At 30.4% G+C, this 22,973-nt stretch overlaps 1 protein-coding gene and 1 long non-coding RNA gene across 3 annotated transcripts in view; one reads left to right on the forward strand and one right to left on the reverse strand.

Moving 5' to 3' along the window:
- The first annotated feature begins 1 nt into the window (after window position 1).
- LOC148615147 (polyphosphoinositide phosphatase-like) lies at window positions 2-21,578 on the forward strand. 2 transcript variants are annotated; one of them, XM_088589777.1, is made up of 23 exons: window positions 2-126; window positions 4,854-4,952; window positions 5,430-5,550; window positions 5,789-5,945; window positions 6,657-6,707; window positions 7,534-7,619; window positions 7,944-8,069; window positions 8,461-8,561; window positions 9,056-9,218; window positions 9,541-9,638; window positions 9,848-9,981; window positions 12,014-12,130; window positions 12,400-12,594; window positions 12,965-13,131; window positions 14,264-14,405; window positions 15,115-15,173; window positions 16,418-16,556; window positions 17,032-17,094; window positions 17,834-17,863; window positions 19,586-19,736; window positions 19,923-20,020; window positions 20,235-20,306; window positions 20,597-21,578. In XM_088589777.1, exons 1-23 carry the CDS (start codon window positions 70-72, stop codon window positions 20,769-20,771), a joined length of 2,601 nt encoding a protein of 866 aa, XP_088445903.1. In that variant the 5' UTR covers window positions 2-69; the 3' UTR covers window positions 20,772-21,578. The 2 variants fall into 2 exon arrangements, with proteins under 2 accessions (XP_088445903.1, XP_088445904.1); XM_088589778.1 differs by lacking the exon at window positions 17,834-17,863.
- LOC148615148 (uncharacterized) overlaps window positions 19,617-22,973 on the reverse strand; it is a 44,122-nt gene continuing 40,765 nt past the window's right edge. Inside the window, exon 4 of the long non-coding RNA XR_015923833.1 lies at window positions 19,617-19,753. This is a non-coding gene — a long non-coding RNA (uncharacterized LOC148615148). The remainder of the gene's footprint in view (window positions 19,754-22,973) is intronic.

Below are 22,973 nucleotides of genomic sequence, written 5' to 3' on the forward strand. Positions count from 1 at the left end.
TGTTTGACTTCCAAAGTAATCTCCCTTTTCTCTGACTGCAGACGAAAACAGTAAAACATCACAAGGAAAATGGACCGATCAATGATATCATGCATACAGAAAGTTGTGTTATATGAAACAAAAGCGGTATTTATACATGAATTATGCCATATATTCCGTGACATTCTCTTTTACACCTTATAATTACCACAGTAGAACATAGTCCCTGAATGGCCTGATAAAAAAGTAATATAGGCTTATAGCTAAGCAGCTTGACATTTTATCAAATTTATCTCTTGTATCTTCAATATTTTTTTACTTGAACAATTTACTTCACACATACCAAGTATGATTTTTATAACTGAGGTATTTTGTAATACCATCTGAAAATTTGGATGTCCACCAGTACTAATCCCTTTTGGGATTCAGTGTCTGGAGCTGTTTTCTGATTTGGCTGCCTCAGTGGGAATACACCAGTACATCTGTCCATTCCTAGTCCAGATAATCATGAAGTTTGCTGAGGCTTTTTTTTAATCTGATGTAACATCACAAGGAAAATGGAATGATCAATCATAACATAAATACATGTTATATGAAACAAAAGTGGTATTTGTATATGAATTAAGCCATATGATCCCTGATATTTTCATGGGGTATCAGTTTTCATGGTTTTCGTGTGTAGTCCAAACCACAAAATTTAGTTCCCAATGAAAAGGAGATTTACATTGATGTATATACTGAAAACCTAAAAACCACAAATTCAAGAATCCATGAATTTCTGTTTCTTCTCTAATTCATTAAAATTGGTATCCACAAATTAGTACTTTCACAGTAGTTAACCAGCTTGACATTTTATCAGTTTTATCTCTTGTATCTTCAATATTGTTTTACTTGAACAAGTTACATAGTGGGGTATCACTAAATGTTTCATTAATGCCCTACTTTTTTTGCTGAATAATATTGAGGATTTTTTTTTTTACTAAACTTCAATGGATTCAGAAATTGTATATATCTTACAGGACTGCCAACATTTGATGATGCAAATGCGAAAAAAATCAAAGTTCAAGGGGATTTGTCTTTGAACAATGGTGAAAATGCATGATAATCATACAAAATGCATTAGACTTGGCTGGACAGAAATTATTTTTGTATTCCTACTAGTGAATGGATTTTCCCTCATTGTACTAAATTATTGTTTAATTTTGTCTTCATACAAAAAGTAAAGTTCCTTCCTGTGAAGAGAAAAGGGGCATGTTTTTGTTTTGGGCATTACCAACATGAACATGTACTGTAAACGTATTAATTTTCGCGGTTTCTGAAAAGTCAACATGTTCGCGGGTATTAATTTTCGTGGTTTTCAAGGTTGAAAAAATAAAATTTTCAATTGTCTCGGCAGTGTGTGATTCCATCTTTGATCAGTTATTTTACCGTTTATATTTCAATAAATTAAAATAAATTAATAGCGGCCATTGGCACATGTATAGTTTCTTCTGGCCATTTTAATCTAATAGTGTATTCTTATTTAAAACTAAAAAGAACTCACTTAATTGCCCAAGCCATAGCTTATTGTAGTTTATTAACTTTTGACACTTTAATTGCATGTTTATGGAATAACTTTTTATTGACACTTATCAGCGTGTGTATTTAACAGTAATCTTTTATCTTTAATTACCTACAGTGTGTATAGGTTATTACATTTTCATTTTGTTTTTGTTAATAGAATGTTTACACAGTATTGATTTCTATTCTTTGATGTGACAGGTACTCTATGGCCATTGATACAAATCATTATGTAAATAAGATTATGAATTTAGAAATTATTACCCACATGCTTTTACCATGTACATTTTTATAATAGACTTAGTGTAAATTCATACTTGATTGCATTAAATGATATGACCCTTACACAAAACAATGTTATATTCAAAATTGTGGAAACCGTAATATAACGGTCAAAAGACTTAGTAATTTGAATTTATTTTCGTGGGTACCAAATTCTTGAGGCAAGTGTGAAAATATTGAAAGTTAATATGTTATATGTGTGGATTAATTTGTTTTTGGATATAATCAGAGTCTTGGTTCTAACTTTCAAATAAATAATCCATTCATTCATAAATCACAGTTATAATTTCCATATAAGGACGTAATAACCCAGGTGTAAAGAAATTAATGACTTGACTTATTTCCGTCTCTCCTTGTGGAGAATCAGGCCAAATCCTCTCCATCTGTTGTTACTTTGGTTGCATCAGTCCATGACTAAAATCCAAGATCTTATCTTTCTTTTTCAATTGTTCTTCTCAAAGTTTCTTTAAGCTGGCCTCTCTTTCTTTTGATGCCTATCTTTGCATGCTTTGTGTTGTCCATCCTTAATACATGAGCTTACCATTTCCACCTTCTCAGTTTGATGGTGATGCTTATCTTTTCCATTACTGCTCTCCTCCTCACTTCCTCATTTGTAACCTTCTGTGGCCAGTAAATTTTTAATATTCTTCTCAAGCTCTTAAGCAGGGAAGTGTCCACCAAGAAATGAACGCTTGGGACAATTGACGATACCATGACAAGTTGTCTTGTTTCTAACTAGAACCTTACTAGCACTTTGCGTACAGCTATTCATTATTCATTTATTGATATGAGAATTATGCATAGTGATAAGTTTCTCATTGTTTATTTAATGACACAGTACACATGTACTTTGATTAAAAAGTTGTTCAGGTCAACTGCTTGCATTTAAATTACCTTTGTGCAGTATTTAAAGTATTAAACCTCATAGTATTGTCATTGCATGTTTCTAACAGATGACAAAGTTAACCATGTAGTTTGACATTTACTTGTCATTCTAATTCTAACAACATGATTGTCTTGACGCTACATTATTTTACTAAGATGCAATTGTGTTCTGTTTCCCCCAGTTCACTTGACAGATATCATGTTTTAAAATAACCCTTCTTGTCAGAACTACTCTCTGGCCAATTGTCTTCTAGCAATGGCTTACCATATTTACTTTAGGACATTTCAGCCGCTGTCAATGGTTTATAGACACCAGTAGAACACATACTTATAATACAAAAGGTTACTCAAATGTTAGTAGTGTTTACTATACTGATATATATATAAATTTGATTGTTAGATAATCTTTTTGATTCTGTCATAGATGAACACTTTGTTTACTCAAGTCATAGCATGTGGAAAAAGTTGTTTGGTAAAATTACTAGAATTCATCTAAATAAGTTCTTAATGTACTGAGCATAAAGAATAGTAGTAACTATAACACTAACATTAAGTTTAGTACATATCATTGTTACAGTAGGCAGATAGAAAAAATAACTTCCAAATCCCAAGGTGGGATAATCAACAATAGGTCCTTTAGTTCATTTGTATTGAAGGGACAAGAAAACCAGATATTTTAGTCATACTCACGGTCAGAAAGATCCATTCAAAATGAAACAAATTGACAGTTACATTTTGACTACATTGTTCTTGAAAACTGTCTCTATACTTGCCGTGACTCTAAAATTTCCCTACTTTAAATTTATCCATCAAGTTGTATTTCTGAAGTTCACACAGGCAACTTCCAGCATACACTGTTAAAGCCTGGCTCAGCATTTTTGCTGATAATTACCTGTTAACTAATTTGAAGAACTAAAAGGCCATTAAAACCTAGTTTGTAGTGTCTTAGTTTTTTAGTGATGTTGTCACAGATGTTCTACAGGTAAAAATCTATATATGTTTCAAAAGATGAGGAAGTTTGCATATCAGTGGTATTACTACATGTACTTTGATTTTTTTTCTATGCAAGGGAACATTTTCTGCATTGAATATTTACAAGATGAGTGATAAAGTATTTGGGATGAAAATTAAATGTGCAATATTAAGTCACTGCTACAAACTGTAAAAGTAAATTGAGGCAAGTATTGACACTGCATTCATCTTTATATATCTCTGAATTTTAATTGGGATTGAATATTTAGCTAATAACAGATTGATTGTGGTCATAGAACTTAAAAATTCATAATTTGACATTTACCTATTATAATAGAAAAATGTACATGTAAATACACTTTGAGATCAAAGAACCCCAAGAATTCAAATTTTGTTGACACCAATTAGACTTGTGACTTTAGTGTGAACCCATTTGAAAACACTGCCCTTACTGGTAATTTGCATATTGATTAACCTCATGAGTTTAGGTCTTTTTTTATGAAATGAAATAAACTTAAATTTTTAATCCACATGAAAACCTACTTGAAAACATTACTAAAATCTAAAATATGTACATTGTTAGATTCTGTATTTAAATCAAGACTTTATATTAAATTCCATTGAAATTGTCAAAAATTAGCAACTTTAATAATTCACAAACAGTTGAGGTCATGATTACAAGCCTTCCATTTGTTGTATGTAACCTTGTGAAAACAAAAATCATATAGATATATTCACTGCAACACAAGTTAGATATCCGAAACTAAATGTCCATGGATGTCTTTTAGTGGATGATAAGCTTCAACAACATGGCTGACAACATCACTATGACATTATAGCCATACGACCTTTTGTGGATGAATAAGTACTCCATTGTATATAAAACTAAATAAAAATGGTATTTAATTGTTAAATTGTATTAGAGATAATTATAAAACAGATAATGATGTTTAATTGATCATGTCACCAATTCACAATGAAATGGTTTGTGACATTCAAATTTACTAGATATATTTCATGTAACATATTTTTCAAAAATATTCATAGTTGTATGTTTTTTTACATGTTATTGTAAAAAAATTTTTACACCTTCAGAAAGAACTTACTGCTCTCCCATACTGTCAAATATTGATACGTGGGTCAAAGGTGAATTTCTTACTTATTCTACATTTCAGAGAATTTATGTGGTTGGTTCCAATACAACAGAGACACAATTTAGAATATTAAAGATAGACAGAACAGAGCCTAAAGATCTGGTTATACATGACGATAAGGTACATCTATAATGTTCTCAGGATTTTAGGTGGAAAGCTATGTGGTCATCTGCATGAATCATTCTTAATAAGAAAGAGAAGAAAGTAATATAAAAAAAACAACAGAAAAATAATGAATCATTTAATCATTATAAACACAGGAACATACTCAGAAAGGAGTCAAAACACTTAAGGGCCAGACATGTTTTAATATTATATGACTGCTTTTGTTCAAATTTTTTTATCCATCCTGATAGATGTCATTAATTTACAGAATAACCCCAGTTTTAAATGTCTTAAAGGAACATTACATTTTGCCATTACTAGCTCACTTTGATGTTGTCAGTCTCGACTTCAAACTACAATTATTCTGTATATCTTCTACATGTAACTTCGAATCTTTTAATTTTTATAAAGATTTATTATGAAATATTCTCAAAATATTTAAAAATTTTTGGTGGTATTTATGTAAAAATTTGATATTAACCATTCCTTCAGGCTGTATACTCCCAAGTACAGGTGCGTAACCTATTGACAATGATTAACCATGGAAACTTACCAAAAGATGTCAAAGGTGATGCTGGATTGATCAAAACTATATCTGCTTTTGGAATTGTTGGTGAGTGAGTTAATATTTACGTTACTGATAAAAAGGTTATCAATCAGAATACAAGAGTAGAATGATATGCTATATGATACATTTTTTCCCTAATTTATGATTAGGCCTTTTCTAAAAGTAAGTTTGTGCATAAGTCCATGTTTTCTAACACAGTTCAATAGAATTTGTTCAGTTTTTGAATTCTGGATTTTTGATTTAGAATATCTGTTATGGATTCTGTGTTTTTGTCCTTTGACAGGATTTGTAAAGTTTTTAGAGGGATATTATATTATTGTCATAACACAAAGAGCTAAAGTTGGTGTGATTGGTCCCCATGTGATATACAAAATCATGAATACAGCAGTGATACCTATACCTAATGATACTGTCAAATACACTCATCCTGATGAGTCTAGGTTTGTATGATTATCTGGTGTTATGAAGTAGTATTTTGGGTGACTGGTTGGCTCTTAGAAGTATGAACCATAAAAAAAGATGATTTGATGTTCATTATTTTTTTTATTATATCTACATAACATGTGATTTTCCATCAAACTTTATAAATTGTTTACTTCCCTGTATTCATTCTGTAGTCCAATGATTTTTGGATGATGAACAGTTTCTTTGGAGGAACTCAATGTCAATCATAAGTACAAATTAGGATCTGACTGTGTTGATGTTTTTTATAACAACTCTAGTCAAAAATTGATGGATGAGCTGATCAAATATAGTCTCAAAAGTGGTAAATTGATAATTAGGATCAGAATTCTTTAAGATGGCAGAATTTTCTGGCATATAAATTGCATCATTTATTTTATTTTATTTTATTTTATTTTATTATTATTTTTTTTTTTAAAGTTAAATTTTGATCACTTGGACTTAAAGTTGTAATTATCTAAGTGATAAAACTGATAATCTGAAAAAGAATTTTCTGCAAAACTTTTACGGATTAGTTATTCCCCTTTGAAAGTTTTTTATCGTTTTCTTCGTTCTGAGTTAATATCAGTGAAATTTGAATCTATAGATAAAGTATTTTAATAAAATACTTTATTATTGGTTTAGGAATGATGCATTTGTTTGTGTATGTGAAAAATGTGAAGGTAAAGTCTTTGTTTTTTCTTTTGTAGATACAAGAAGCTTTTTGAAAGTGTTGATTTATCCAGCAACTTTTACTTCAGGTAATTTTGATTATCGGAAAATTAACTGGTTTATAAATGATGGTGTCCACAGAATGGTTATTTCATTCAATACAAATACAGTCAAACCTCTGTAGTTTGAACTCCAAAGGACCATTGAAATGTTTTTGAGTCATCAGGAGTTTGAGAAAGTGAAGTTTTTAGATTTTATAATTTTTTGGTTGCCGATCTGAGTTCTATTTAATCGTTAGAAATTGCATACTTCCTACGAAGTTTGTTAGTTCATGGATATTTATAATTCACTTCCAGAGGGTTATGTTGAGTTTGCTTTTAAAACAATAATTTGTTTTCATCTAATTTTCCTTGATGATCAACTTCCAAACATTCTCGAATTTCAATCAGTACTATGTTAGATTTCAACTACCTAATTAATGATGACTTAAATATTACCTGTAATTAACTAAAATGACACTTTGATTAATGATGGGATTTCAGTTTTTCACACCTTTTATTTCCCAAGCTGGCAAAATGGCTGACAAATTTGAGTTAGTGAGGTTTATTCTCTATGATGTATTACCGGAAGGACCGACTAGTCAGTTCGAGTGTTCGAGAAATTCAAGATTATTTATACTGATAAAAAAGGACAAAAGTTTGGTACTTTGAATTGTGTTGGACAAATCATTGGTGTTCCAGCCATCTGAGTTTGATCGAGTTAAGATAGACTGTATGTTCAAAAGAATAAACAAAATATGCATCACCCATACACATCGTCTTAGAGTTTTTGCCATGTCAAAATAATGTAGTGTAAATGTGACTTTTTATGGGAAAGTAGTAACTACAAGTCAATGTATGTTTTAATTGTTCTTAGTTACAGTTATGACATTACACATTCCCTGCAGTATAACATGTCTCCAGTAGAATCCCTTGTTGACAGACCAAGTACTGACCAGTCAGGTAAGGTACAAAATATCAAATGGTTGAAAACTCCTTAACCCAAAAACATTGCTAATGTTAATTTTTAGTAAAACTTGCCTAAAATTCTTTATTTGTTAAGTAGATCCACAGTATAAAAATGAGTTGATTCACTGATTGATAGTAAGCATCATGTATTTGTGATACTACATATTAATGTACATTTAAAAATTAAGCAAACATCACATGATTGATTAATATGTTTTAGCAGAACTACTGGTAGTTGCTGTTTATATTTCATCACAAAAATAAATAAATTTGATTTAAGATTTGAATTGCTGAAAATTTAATATTGTATTTATACAGCATACGGAGTGAAAAATAGGTATGCAGAGAAGTATTTATGGAATAAGTTTTTGATCCAGCCGTGTAGACATATTTTACATACAGATTGGTTCATTCCAATAATACATGGTTTCATAGACCAGAAACGTATCCTTTTGTTGAGTATTAAGATGTGCTTAATGAAAATCTATTGCTGCTTTAATTTTTTCTGCAGAGAAATGCATGATTTTAATTTAAAGTTACCAGATAATGAATTAATTTTAATTTAGAATAATGCTTACTTTAAAATGAAAAAAAAACATGCTTTTTACAAAAATTTTCCACCATGTTACATTACATTACATTTTATTCTCCAAATTAATCACCAATGAAACAATATTGGTACATGCTTTTCTTTTCATAAAGGAATTTTTCAGTGGACTCATTTTTCAAATTCAACTACTTTTATTTTATCTTTTTGCAAGTTGTCTGCTTCCTAATTTTGTTATCGAAGAGCACCATATGTCTGATTTGTACTTACTTCCTTAACTAACCATAGAAATATGTGTTTATGGTAAAGCATTATACATTACATTGTTAGCAAGAAGATCAAACCAAAATGCTGGCACCAGATTTCTAAAGAGAGGTGCTAATACTGAGGTTAGGACTGATCTTACTTTATGGTTGAAAGTAAAATTTGGTTAAAAGTATATAAATTGGTGTTCTTATGCACCTGCAAACAAATTGTGTGGGATTTTATAGGAATTACCTTGTCAGTCTGTCCTTTTATCTATCCACATATCATGTAAGTACAACCTTGCTTAAACTGCGGAAGGAATTTTAATGAAATTTTGTAGAAAGGTTTTGCATGATGAAATATACTTTTTGCTGGATGTTTCCATAGGGAGATATCCAACTTAAACTGTTTTATGTATTAAAACCTTGTTGGATTTAGATTAAACTTTGTATTAAGTTTTGAGCTGTGCATGAAGGAATTTATGTTCAACATTTGCAAAGGGAGATTAACCAACTAAAAGATTTAACATTCAACTCCATTTGAAGCGAGGGAATTGTCTTTGAGAGCTTGCTTGCAGCATGTCTAATAAGGTTGATGCATAGAATTATTAAGACTGTAAATTTAATTAATGATTTAGGGTTATGTTGCCAATGAGGTGGAGACAGAACAGATAGTACATGATGCTTCAATAACATTCTTAGAACGGACCAAGATAACATCCTACACACAGATGAGGGGTTCTGTCCCTTTGTTCTGGTCACAAGATGTTTCCACTATGGTTCCGAAACCTCCTATATCATGTAAGTTATAAGCTTTCCGTTTTCAGTGCTTATTGTCTGAATTATTACATGCAGTAGTATGTTGAATTGTAAATTATAGCCCTTCAGTATATTGTATGTCAGGTTCGATGAAATCTAAATAGACCTGAATGTCTATTAGTCTACTTAATATTTCACAATCTACAGTCCTATCTCAAGTAGTCTGATGTAGAGTATTTATGTCAATAGTTGTGTAGCTTATATACTTGCAGCAGTAAAATTTCAAGATAAATAGCATTGTATTACAAAACTCTCTATATTGTTTCTTTTTTATCAGATTTATGAAATGTGACTTCCTTTTTAGTGGACCAAAGAGATCCATATGCATCAGTATCTGGACAACATTTCAACCAGCTTTTAGATAGATATGGATCTCCAATCATCATATTTAATCTTGTTAAGGTCAGTGACTTATTTATTATTGTGGTAAATGGACAAGAATGAAATAAATTTTGAAAGACATTTCTAGTAGCATTTATTTGTTTAGAAATTAAAAGTTTATTTTTAATTTTTTATATAAACACATAATTCACATTTTGTTTGAAAGTTACCTAAGAAAATTATCATTTTTTTTTCTCTCATTCAACAATGCCCATATCCATATATTGTAGAAAAGAGAGAAGAGAGTACATGAGAGTATACTGATAGATGAATATAAATATGTGATAGATTATTTAAACCAGTTCTTACCAGCTGATCAGGCCATGCAGTATATAGGATTTGATATGGCTTTCTTTAGTAAGAGGTAAGTTTAATCTTTTGTCATAATATGATTTTCAGCCTTGTCTATGAGGGATGGAGCTATTTGTACTCAAATTGATTTAACTTTATTGATAATGCACAAGTGTGCTGTTACATGTATATCATTGATGTCTTGACCAACAGAAATATACAAGGCTTATTATAACACATGATGTCAGTCTGTGTTAAAAGTTCAAACAATCACATCGTAACTGCATTCGTCATTATTGACAGAAAGATTTTGAGCCATTCATGTCCCGGACTCTCTGTCCTTATTAAGGTCTTTTGTTTTGACATTCATCTGACCACATTGAAAATCTCCTTGCTAGATGGGAAATAGTCTGTACAATATAATACCCAAACTTTGAAAATAGAATGAGAATACAGCTACCTAGTAAGTCCTTAAGTTTGCCTGTCTAATTGTACTACATGTCTTACAATTAATTTTCTAAACAACTAAATAGCTTATATTAGCTACTTGATTTCTTTTGTACTTAGCTCTTACATGAGATTCTAGTTGATGTATACTAAACTAGATTACACTCTCATCTTATGTATGATTTCTATATGGTAATTTTCATACCAGTTGAATAAGAGAGATAGAGAGTGGAATGTATTTCAGAGAGGTCATGCATTTACCAGTAGGCAAAAACAATAATAGTTCTCTATCACCTTTCATTATGGCAAATATTGAGTGACCTCCTTTGACTTACATTACCATTTCTAATAGAATACATAAAAATTTAATTCTGTAATACAGTAGTAAGTGACTTAAAGCATATCTCCAAGTATTACAGTTCACATTATACTGTGATATATGCATGTAAATTCGAAGGTATACTGATAACTAAATTTAGGTTGTTATTCACTGTTTAAAAGTGCATACATTTAATCCAGCTTCATATTAAAGAATAAGTGGATACTTATTATTCATACCATGCCATACTTATTACATAAATTTGTGTCATTTTTTCACCTGGGCCATACTTCAGACAAACTGTACCATAATTTTCTTTTGATTACAAAAATAAATACCAGTATACTGCAACTGGTTAGTCATTGATTTTTTATTCAAGGTTGATGAAATTTTGGATTCAAAATGATAGTCAAATCTTATTAGTTCAAAATCCATATAATTGAATTGTTACCAAAAAAAAACCAGAAAATATATGTGTACAATTACTAAACATTAATAGTATTTAGTTTGGATGATACTATACAATTATGGCAGCTCAGTGCTTGTGATATCATGTTTTATGGAACACTTAAAAGAGATATAACCCAAGGTCCATGGCTGAGGTCAATATCTCTTTTAAGTGTTCCATAAAACATGATATTGCATGCACCAAGCTGACAATTGTTTTATTACATTTCTCTGTGGCATTTTTAAGAATTTTCCAGTGAATGAGATTCTTTTTATTATGATTTAAAAAAAAGTATTTTGGTACACTTTAATTTGGTTGAGTCAAGTTTAACCACATTTTGTATGAATTTGTTTTTGTCTATGTCCTCTTTTGGAGTGAGCAAATTTAGGCAAATACCTAGATTTATTTGACCAATTGATATTCTCTCTGATAATTTTGCTACAACGTCAAGCATGCAATATTACAAAATATGGGGGTGTCAGAAATACATTGTTTATTTATTTATTTAAGATTCCTGAAATTTTGTGATACTCAGAGAAACTACGCTTCCCAAGTAACAATGAAGTTGGATACAGAAACCTGAACTGATTAAATGGTTTCCATAAAAAATATAACTCTTGCACATTTATCAAAAGTATACTGCGCAGGAAGTCCATTATTCTTTATTTCTACTGTATGGCTTGTTTGACAGAGCATATTATTATACATCAGGTGATGGTCGTAGTTAAATTTGTTTTCTTTGAATTTTATAGATAGGGTCACAAGACAAAATTAATACATGCAGTAATTGCTTTTCTGAATGAATGGCAATAACTTTAAACAGAATATTTAAAATCTGATATTGGTACTTAATAGTTCCTGATCAAAAGTTTGGGTTTTTTTTAATTTAAGGAAAGATGGTGATGTTTTATCCAGATTAGCAAGGATAGCAAAATATTGTGTAAAACAAACAGGTCTTTACATCAAACAGATGAAACCTGTTGGTGAACACTACTGGCAGCAAGATGAGTATGTAACCTACTGATAGATTTGTCTCCCTTTCCCACCTAATTTCATTTCATTATGTTAAGAAAGAACTCTAAACCTAATAAAATTGATGCTAAACTAATTAAACTACAAGATTTTATTTGCATCTGATATATGATTTAAAGATAGCTTCAGGTTTAAATGTTACACTTCTCACATGACAATCAAGTCTTTGAATCATCTAACTTAATCTTTAATATAATACCTCAATAGGTAGGCTGTAAATATCATTAATTTCAATTGTTATTAAGGTTGAAAGGATTCCAAGGACATAGGAATGATTATGGGTGTTTACAGACAGGTGTTGTGAGGACAAACTGTGTTGACTGTCTCGATAGAACCAATACTGCCCAGTTTGCCCTTGGCAGGGCAGCATTGGCATATCAACTGTGGGCATTGGGTGTTTTACCTAAAACAGACCTGGAGTTTGATACAGTTCTACTTAGGTATAGTATTTTTTTCAATTTAATATATTTTTTCCTATAGCATGAAAGATATTCTGAGCTATTAAAAAAATTGATATACAGTGCTTATAAATACCTTAAATAACACTTTTGATAGAAAGGTGTTTCATTTTGGTCAATTTCCAATGTCCTCTTATCTATGTCCTTACATCCTAAAAACATCTCTTCATTTCCTTCACTAACAGTTTTAGTATTTCCTGCTCAAAACAAAATGTACAAAGCTGGCATGTAAAGATTTTTACCTGCATTTTAGGCTCGGTTGATAATGATCTAAGGACATTCTGTTATTAAGCAGAGGTGGACTTCAAATTTTCTCTTACCCTCTCATTATGTATTTACATTGTACTTTCAGTATGCTAGAAAATCTATATGAAGCTCAGGGAGACACTATAGCTTTACAGTATGGGGGTTCACAACTGGTTCATAGAATAGAAGGCTATAGAAAGATTAATCCATTGGCTGCTCAGTCTAAAGATATATTATATACAGTGTCAAGATATTATAGCAATACATTTACAGGTAAAACATACCTCATCTAATATACAGTCAAAAATCATCTTGTTTGGTTGAAGGTAGATATCATGTTAGTATTTACCCAAGGGATAGGATATGTTATGATTCATTTCAGTAACATACATACATACTTGTTCTTATTATATAATATGTAAATATAAACAAAAAATCTTGTTAATATATTCTTTACATTTCAATAATACGTAAATGAATAAAATAGAATGTTAACTATGTAATACTTCCGTACTTTTTTCTGGTACAATGAAACCTAGACAAAATAATACAAAACTTGATTTTAAAAAACCTCTTAACAGTATTGGTCTTTTATTCATGGTGAATGGAGATAAAAATAAAATAATGATTTTGCTCAACAGATACATTGTTTGTTGCTATAAGCCTATGCTTGGAGACCAATAATCATATAATATGTACCTTTTTTATATAAATTTTGGTCAGGTACATGATTGGTTTGTTTAAGCAAAACATTACTCAGAAATATTACAGATTTGGTTAATATAGTTATAAGATATGGAGGGGTCTATCACTTTAACTGTATACAAGTGTAGCTTTGCTATTTGTATCCATCACAAAGTGAGTTTGGGATGATAAATAGGATTTGCCATGTCTGTTTGTATGTTTTTCTGTCCCGTCTTCATATAAGCCCAACTTCTCATAAAGCACAGAAATGATTTTGATGAAATTTCATAGGAAGTTTTGGGAATCATATGTATTGGAAGCTATTTAATTTTTAAAAGAGATAATTTATATCAGAAGGTTTAGTGTGTTAAAACCTTGTAAGCTCAATTGCTTTTAAATTACTGAAGGGATTTTGATGGAATTTTTATAGGACAACCGAGCATCATATGTGGATGTGCATAATGGAACATAATCATTGTCTAACACTTCAAAGGCAAATAATCCTTCTTAAGAGTTTTTACATGCTGTTAATGCAGGTTTTGGATTACCATTGATGTATTTAAGTAAGATGCATAAATAGTGTCAAAATAATTTAACAAGTCAGTACTCTGCAATAATAAAGTTTGGTTTAAACATGTTTTAATGGACACTCACAAAGAAAACAATAAGGTATTTGTAAATCCTTTTGACATTATTCAAATTTCCCCATATTTCTCTACAGATCTTGAGAAGCAGCAAGCAACCAATATTTTTCTGGGTGTATTTATACCTAAAGAAGGCAAGCAGAATATTTGGGAGCTACCAACAGACTATTACCTTCACAATAAAGATCTGGCAGGGTTAAGGCATATCTCTCGCAACAGGTAATCATAAACTTGTGCTATTCCTCAGTATTTCCCATTTAGCAGAATATTAAAAAAAGAATAAGGTTACATGTATTTACTATTTACCTGAAGAAAGGATATTGGATGATTTTTTTTTCATAGTTGATAAAGCTGTTGATTCTTGTTAGCTTATCAAGTTTTAGGGAACAGCTTCTTTTAATACAGTGAAGTATCATTTTTTTTCTGCGGCGAGCTTGATTGTAATTTTGTATATCACATGCTTCTTGTTTGTTATTTAAGTCAACTAGTCATATTGTAGAGGCAGTTACATAGGATATTTATAAAGTTGGCATATGGTCCTTAAAAAACATTTCTATTTTTCAGTTTAAGTAAAATTCAGTATATGTATGATTTGAATTTAAATGCTATTTTCAACAAACAACTACTGTACTTGTTATGAATGTTTCTCTATTATAGTATCTTTCCAGTGTATTTTTAGCTAAGGTCTACTAGACAAGTGTGAATTCCGGCTGGGTTGTACAAAACACCCCACCATAAAATGATTAGGGGGGGATTGCTTTTGCTTGAAACCTGGATTTTTGACAAATTCTTACCTCCAAAAATTTATTTGCCTCAATTCACTATGCATTTTGTTCCATTAATGCCACCACCCTAACCTGAAATCCTTCATCTGCCCCGACCTGATCTTGTTCATATTTTAAATTAAAAGCTATTTTGTGTTTTTCAGCCTAAGTCAGTGGTGGGATTTACCCGTTTTTAGAAGTCTGCCGTTACCATTTGACCAAAGTAAGATATTTTCATGGTAAACAATTGGTATATTTAGGTCATGCATATTTATTTTTTTTATACATTAAATAATTATGTACGCTTCATGCTTTTTTAATGGAATGATGAAGACAGAACAAGTTTTCCCATGAGCTGAAGCTCTGTACATCATTAACATAACCAAGAATGAATTACCTTACCACGCATGTCTGATTATTACTTGTTTCTGATAGGCATAATAATCCAGTCTAAGGCTCTTACAGTGAGTTGAGTCAGTGGCTCAATGTAACTAATGAACTTAGACCTGGGTCAGACAAAACAATAGTTTTAGATGGACACTTAATTCTTACTGACACTTGGATGTAGTGCAAAATTACCAGTGCCATTAATAACTTTAAATGAAGTGTAACTTTGAAGTGCGTTAAAAGCAATGGATAAAATAAATTCTCTTAGATTTGGTCATTTTATCTACTTCTTTGAAAGTTAGATATTTACAATATCCCACCACGGACAAAGTGGTTTGAATTTGGGATATAAAAATTCACCATTGTGGGATGGTGTATTATATTCTATGAATTCTGATTGGTCGAAGCGACATTGCGACATTTCTGACATTGTTCTCCTGACACCATTGGTGACATCAAAGACAGACAATTGCTAGAATTTCTGCCACGACAGATGCCATATGTTAAGTGGCTATAGGAATCATAGGAAAAAAAGGTTTTATAACTCATGAAAGTTGATTATCACGAAACAAATCACAGTTCAACATCATAATAAACTCGCAGAGGGTCTTTTTCATGATGTTGAAATTTAATAACTAGAGTTGATATTTTGTGATATTCAACTTTTACTCATTATGAAACCTATAAATAAATAAAGAGAAATGTTTTCACAGTGAACAAAGTACCAGTCTTAGGAATAATTGGTGTCATGGAGGAAGGATATTTTTACTCATTTAGTCATGTTTAGAGTACATTCCAGTTGCTGGGAATGATCCTCCAAATCAAGATGAATAATAGACCCAAGCTACAACCTGACATTTCAGGTGAAAAATGCATATGGACCTATAGAATAAATAATTAGTGGCCCAATGATGGGATGGGATAAAAGTTGTATGATAATTGACCTGCTTCCTCTTACCAACTGGTATTGTTTTTTTTGTTCTAGTTTTATAAAATTTGTTTTGAATTGAAACTTTTGTGATTAATTGATAATTGTACACTATCCATGTTCTGCTGTTTAAGATATTTTGGTTATTTTAGAAAGGAAGTCTGAGGATAGTTTGATTGCAAAATTTCCGAGCTGTGATGAACAAGTAAACCAGTTCAATGACTATTACAGACCATTTGAATATACAACTCTTGGTAATCTTTATACCATGATCATGGACCATTCTGTACGGTAAATAATTAAAAATGATTAGGGTGTTTCCTTTGGGTGATTATTTTATCATTTACAGCTTTTACAATCCAAAACCTTACTTGATTGCAAGGAACCATTTAAAAAACTCAAATGCAAAAAGACATGGACAAAAATTAAGTGACTGATGACGTTACCACAATTAGATGTCCTTCCTCTTTCCCCTTGACATGACCTTCAAGAGGCAGAACAGTTTATGTCTTGCAAGAAGCAGGAAACTGCCCATTCATCTTAGATGTCTGAGCTAACTACATCAGATTCTTGAGTTTAACAATGAACAGATTAAAATTTGAATTGCACTTTTTTAAGATACTTTATAACACCATACAAAGTTTGTTTTTCATTAATATAACTTTTCTTCACTTTTAACAATAAATTGAATGCTTAAGTACAATGGAGAAATGTCATTCTATTCTTGTGCGTTAATATAAGTTATGTTTTAAGGTTTTTATTTTAGAAACTATAAACCCAAGACAGCTAAAGATGACAGTCCTTTCTCCTTACAACTAGCAGAAAGAAAGTAAGTTAAATACAAACAAATATCATACTGATGTCAAAGGATATATTTTTTAATATTAAAATAATGACATTGGTTGTCAAAAATTGTTATTCTTATACTATATGGTAATAGATTTATGATTTGTTAATTTTCTGTCAGACTCACCCATCAACTTTTTTCAATTAATTACATTTATATGTACATCCATCATACCTCAAGTTCAGCAATTTTTGTAGAATATATATGCCATTTTATAATTCTGACTAAGAAGTACAAACTTTATCTTAACATAATTTTATACATTTATAAGTTTAAAAGGCTGTCCATGTAAAAATCAGGCAGATCCTATGATATTGGTGGCACAGGGTAATTTTTATCCCACTGAATTTTTTGTTCCAATGTTATGTATATATCGTATTTATGTCAGATAGTTTAAAATTTGTTTCAAATAGACAATGGAAATTGACTTTTAAATTCACTAACAATGCAAGCAAAGTTTGCTCAAATTAAAGACTCATCTCCCCGTTGTAATGAAGTCCAATGCTTTCTATGTAATTTATTTCTCTGTAATCATTAAAGTTAACCAAAAAAACAACTTTAAACTTTGAGAAAGTATGCATTTGTGATATGTAGTGGGTGAAAATTGTGTGAAAAAAATGTGTCATGTGCCTTCAAATGCCTGTATTTTGCATGGACTCCCTCTTAAATGTAAATCAACTTAACAAGAAGTAAAGGTTTTACCAAATGTTTATTTCTGTAGCTTAGGCAGAGTTAAAAAAATACATTACAGGTCAGACCATTTAAAGACCTTTATGCTTTGGCAGCAAGTTATATATATTTGCCTTTATATATATCCTCTAACAGACTTCAACCTTTAATCAGATTACCATTTTTGAATTGGTGCTTGTATGTCCTTGTCAATAAGGGATAACCCTTGTATAAATGTTCCTAAGACCTTTAAAGTTTTAGGACCCCAAAAGACAGATCAAGAGTAGCTGGAGTCATTTATTTTTATTTTAGTTTCATGTTTTTAATACCTTGTTACTAAATAGGTGAAAATATTATGTATTATGTTTTTTTTTTCCAACAGTTTTATCAATTCTCATGAAATTGTCTGTTTGTCCATTTTTCCTGATATCATGCATAGGGGTACACACTTTGTGTATTCTGTTACTTGAAAAGTATTGAACCATTATTATTCAAACTTTGCACAGTGTTTAAATGCATATTGAAATGTGTGCCTCATTTTATGGGCAAATTTGACAATTTGTCCTTACTTTTTGGCATATTGATTTTTGGCTATTTTTCTTTACTACACTCTGAACAGTATGTACTTCTTGTAAAATGTAACTCAATAAGATTTGAACCAATTTTATTTAAACATTGTACACTGTTTACTGACATATACTTTAACATATGAATTATTACTTAGCCATTCTTTTAGTATTACATGTATATACTATCATTGGAACATTTTTTGTGTTTCTTATATAACTTTCACTTGAATTTTTCAACTTTGGGTAGAAAATGCTTAAATTGATAATATGTGCCAGCAAGAATAGGATGGTGATGCAAGTCCAGGCATATTATTTATTACAACTTTCAAGACATAATGAATTGGACACCGTAATTGTTTGTATTACCTTCTTTTCTTTACAAACACTGTTCCATTATGACTTCCTTATTTGTATGATTTGTATAGTGAACTGACCATTAGCTGTGACCTCCAAACAACACAGATGCTTTTACCTTAACCTAATACTCACATCAGTTTAATATAAACACACATGGTTTTTATAATCAATGGCTTTTCTAAACCTATTTTCATTATTGTTATTGAGTGCTTTACATAGTACAAAATTTATAAAACAAATATAGATTTATTGTATAGATAGCAGTGATTTATCAAATGCTCTTGGTGTAAAAAAAATGATTATTCACACTGTGAAATAAATTTGGTAATGTCATTCTTGGACTGGCTCCCACTTAAACATCACAACACAAATTTTAATTCACCAGTCACAATTTTTTTTTAAAATTTATGTTAAAAATAGCAGTAAATTGTGAAGAAAATCATCATAATAAATAGAAGAATCAACTGGTTCTGTCCAAAATATAGAAAACCTGAATATATATCTATTGAATGAAACACTCATTAAATCTAGATGTTCTTTGTATTTTGGTTATTCACTCTATCCAATCAGTTATCCTATTAATTGTAACTCTAAAAATTGTAATTTTTTAGATTTACTTACAATTGATCTATTAAAGGGTCAGGCATTTATTGGTTGTTGTGCAATGTACATTTTGTTTCTATATATTCCACTAGTTAGTTGTAGTAAAGGTAGTAAAGCATTTCATTTTTATCTTGGGTTTAACTGAGCATGCTGACAAAACAACTTTTAAATAATGATAATGCTATAGTAGAATATTGGCAAATGTAAGTTTAACTTTAATCAGTACAATAACTATGATGTATTTATGATTTACGTCCTTTCTTTAATTATACAAGGCCAGTCAATCCTAACATCAGTGGTAAGGATTCCACTTCATCCACAACCTCGGCAGGATCAGATGGTAGCACTAGTAGTTCTGATAGGCAGGATATTGATGGATATATATCACTCTCGGATTCAGATAAAGATCCTTTCCCAGAAATGAAGGTAAGGGAAACATGCTTCTGTAAGAAAAACATTACTGTTACAGAGATAATATACATGTAAATTTATGTACAAGTTAGTATATCAAGCAATTTTTATTTTACATAGAAATTTACAATTTATTTAATACATTCGGACAATGACACTAATCTATCCATGCATTTACGATCTCAATTCAATCATATTCAGGTAAAAGTTAAAAGTGATTCATCAAAATGGAAAATGGTGCCAAGTTATGGACTCAAAATACACTCACCTTCTAAACATGATGAATTGCTGTATGCAAGGTAAAATAGTTTATACAGGGTATTTCAGTTTGTATATTCATGCATTGATGAATTTTTTATAGATTTTTTGCCTTCCAGCATTTTCTGTTTTATACCATTTTTAAAGTAGTGAATTTATAAAACCCATTGAAAATTCTCAGTTGTCAATTAAACAATGTTTATCTGTTATTCTTTCTAAATGATTTTGTTAGCCATGTTTATTTACACATTTTAGATACCACCAGATAGGACAGCAGTGCTGTCAACCACCAGAAGATGTTAATAAAGATTCTAGTCCAGTGGAAATGTAAGTTGGTCAAGCTTAATGACTGTTCAGTTTATACCAATATCTTTATACTTAGTTACTCTAATACTCTGTGACGACACATATCCATCCATCATTTTTAAGCTAGAATGGACAACCTTCAGCAGATTTTGACCAACCTTTGTACACATTTAGTACACATTTAGTCCTTAAAAAATAAGAAGTCCCATTGACTTTAAAAGGTCAAAGATAAAATTGTAAAAAAAAATTTAAACATTTTTACATTTGAAGGGGTACCTTTATCTTTTACTTTCATCATACCTTTGTTTTAGATTCTCAAAGAGTGTGTTCCGCTTTGGTGATATTTATGGTGTAGAGATTCCACCTGTTAACAAAGTGGACCAGGATACATACCATCACTATGTGTCAATAGGGAAAGAAGGACCTAAGGATGTTCCATCTAAAGACCATATTCTTTATGCAAGATATGTGAAAGCAGTTCACTGAAATAATATTTCATGTTCAATGAATATGAAAGCTGTTTACTGAACAAATATTTTGTATGGAAACTAATCACTGGTCACCTGGTTGCTATATATGAAAAGCTGTTCATTAAACAAATATTTTATATACTATGTTTGTGAAAGCTGTTGACTGAAAAAATATTTTGTGTTATAAATATGGAAAGCAATTCACTGTACTGTATCTTAGATATGGAAAGCTTTTCACTAAACCAATATTTTGTTTTTTACATGTGTTAGTTTTTACTTTTAAAATAAATTAACTTATTAAATATTGGAGCATCAAATATTATTTGGAATTTTTGCTGCTAATATGTAGCTTTTTGTACAGACAAAATCAGACCATGAGCAACTTTTTTCCCCCTTTATTTGAAATGTGGGTTTTTACTTATAGTTTTGCTTAGGGTGTACTTTAGCAACATTTTGTACGAAAAGGAAATTAAACAGTATTTACAAAGTTATTTCCCTTATTTTCATACACATTCCTTTATCATGCTTTTATTTTCTGTATTCATTTTAGCAGTTTTTTTTGGGGGGGATTTTTTGGTGAATTGTTGTATGAAACCTGGCATAGAATTTTTTGTTGTTGTTGCAATTATTTTAAGATTAAAAGAATGGAAGATTGATTGTGTATACTGAAAAGCAAAAGACTTCCTCAAAGGGATTATTTATCTATAACTACATTATGTAATGTTACAACAGTTTGCATTTTTTTAATTGTTACGAGATATTTTACAATTGTTTATAATAGTTATTTATGTGCAATATTTTTGTCAATAAATCTTAAACATAACATGTACATGTTTTTTTTATTGAGAAAAAAGAAAGAGAAGTGATCTAGACAGTGTTATTTAAGTTATGCAGGATTATTTAAAGACAGTTATAACCATATTGAGACAAAAATTATGCTTTTAATACAGCAAATCAGACATAAACCATGATCCTCAAAATGGTATAAACAGCTAAATTCCCTGCCTAGCTATAGCCACCTGCACGGTGGACAGCCCCAGAAAGAATTGTCAAATAATCTAGTGATTCATGACTACAATGCAGATGACATGATAGAGAAATGCAGTCCTATGAAATGATACATATGGGTTTTTTTTCTTAGTAGTACACATTACTTCACTTGCATTTGTTTGATTCACAACAAATCAATGAGATTTGTTCCACACAAAGGAAAAGAAGGACTACTGAAAATGATAGATAGTTCAAAAATTTTGTTTCTTGAAATTACTTCCTACTAGTATTTTCATATATATTTTACCTTTGCCCATAGCTATGATGGCATGGTTTCTAAATTTAAAAAAATCTGATTCACATAATGCTTAGTAATACATATCTAAATTATGCTAGATTAAGTCACCACATGAATTTAAATACAGAACTGCATCATTAATCCAATAAGAACTTAAAACTGTTGGTTTTTTTTTAAATTTTATCTAATGTTGGTAAAGTGTATGTCAATTGTGTCGAAAAGAGCATGGAGCGAATTAACCATGTCTTTGTTATGAATCATTTTTGAGTTTGTATGTAAGGTCAGTATTCTGTATTCTCAAAGCACTTTTTTTACTAATTAGATAAACAAAAATGTCAGGGTTGTGCAACCTAGGATACCGAGATGGCGAATCCACCAAGTAGGTGTAGAATTGCGAGGTAAAAGTATGATTTCTCTTAACTCCATGCATATATCAGACTCCTTTTGGGAAAGGAAATTTATGTGTGCTTACAAATTTTGACTATTTATTTTTTATGGCTGTACAATGAAGTCTATTACCGGAATCAGCAGTTGAAATTTTGGTTATAATGGTTAGTAACGGAGAGTTCCAACGACAAATTTTGTCCGAGAAGAAATTTCGGGATAACATTGAATATCTTCGCACAATTTCACTTTTGTGGCAATGTCTATGGCTTTTTAACTGTATAGAAATGTGTTACTACTTAATTTGGTCGTTTCAAAACCATCAGTAAAGATCAATATATTTTATGTTTGTTTACAAATTGCCCCCCTTTGTTTGTGTGGCAATTCATGCCTTCAGCTCAGACAGAGTTGTCTGTCTTAGTGGTTGTTAATGAATTACAATTAATGTAAAAATCATAATGTTATAGTTATATTATTTACATTGATATGGATAATATATATTTTTGATTTTCAGTAAAATGTTTTAAGTGTCAAATTATGTAGTAC

Source organism: Perna viridis, chromosome 6 (assembly GCF_037379345.1).
Source record: "Perna viridis isolate PV_CMFRI_1.1 ecotype Kerala chromosome 6, ASM3737934v1, whole genome shotgun sequence".
Classification (NCBI taxonomy): Eukaryota; Metazoa; Mollusca; class Bivalvia; order Mytilida; family Mytilidae; genus Perna; species Perna viridis.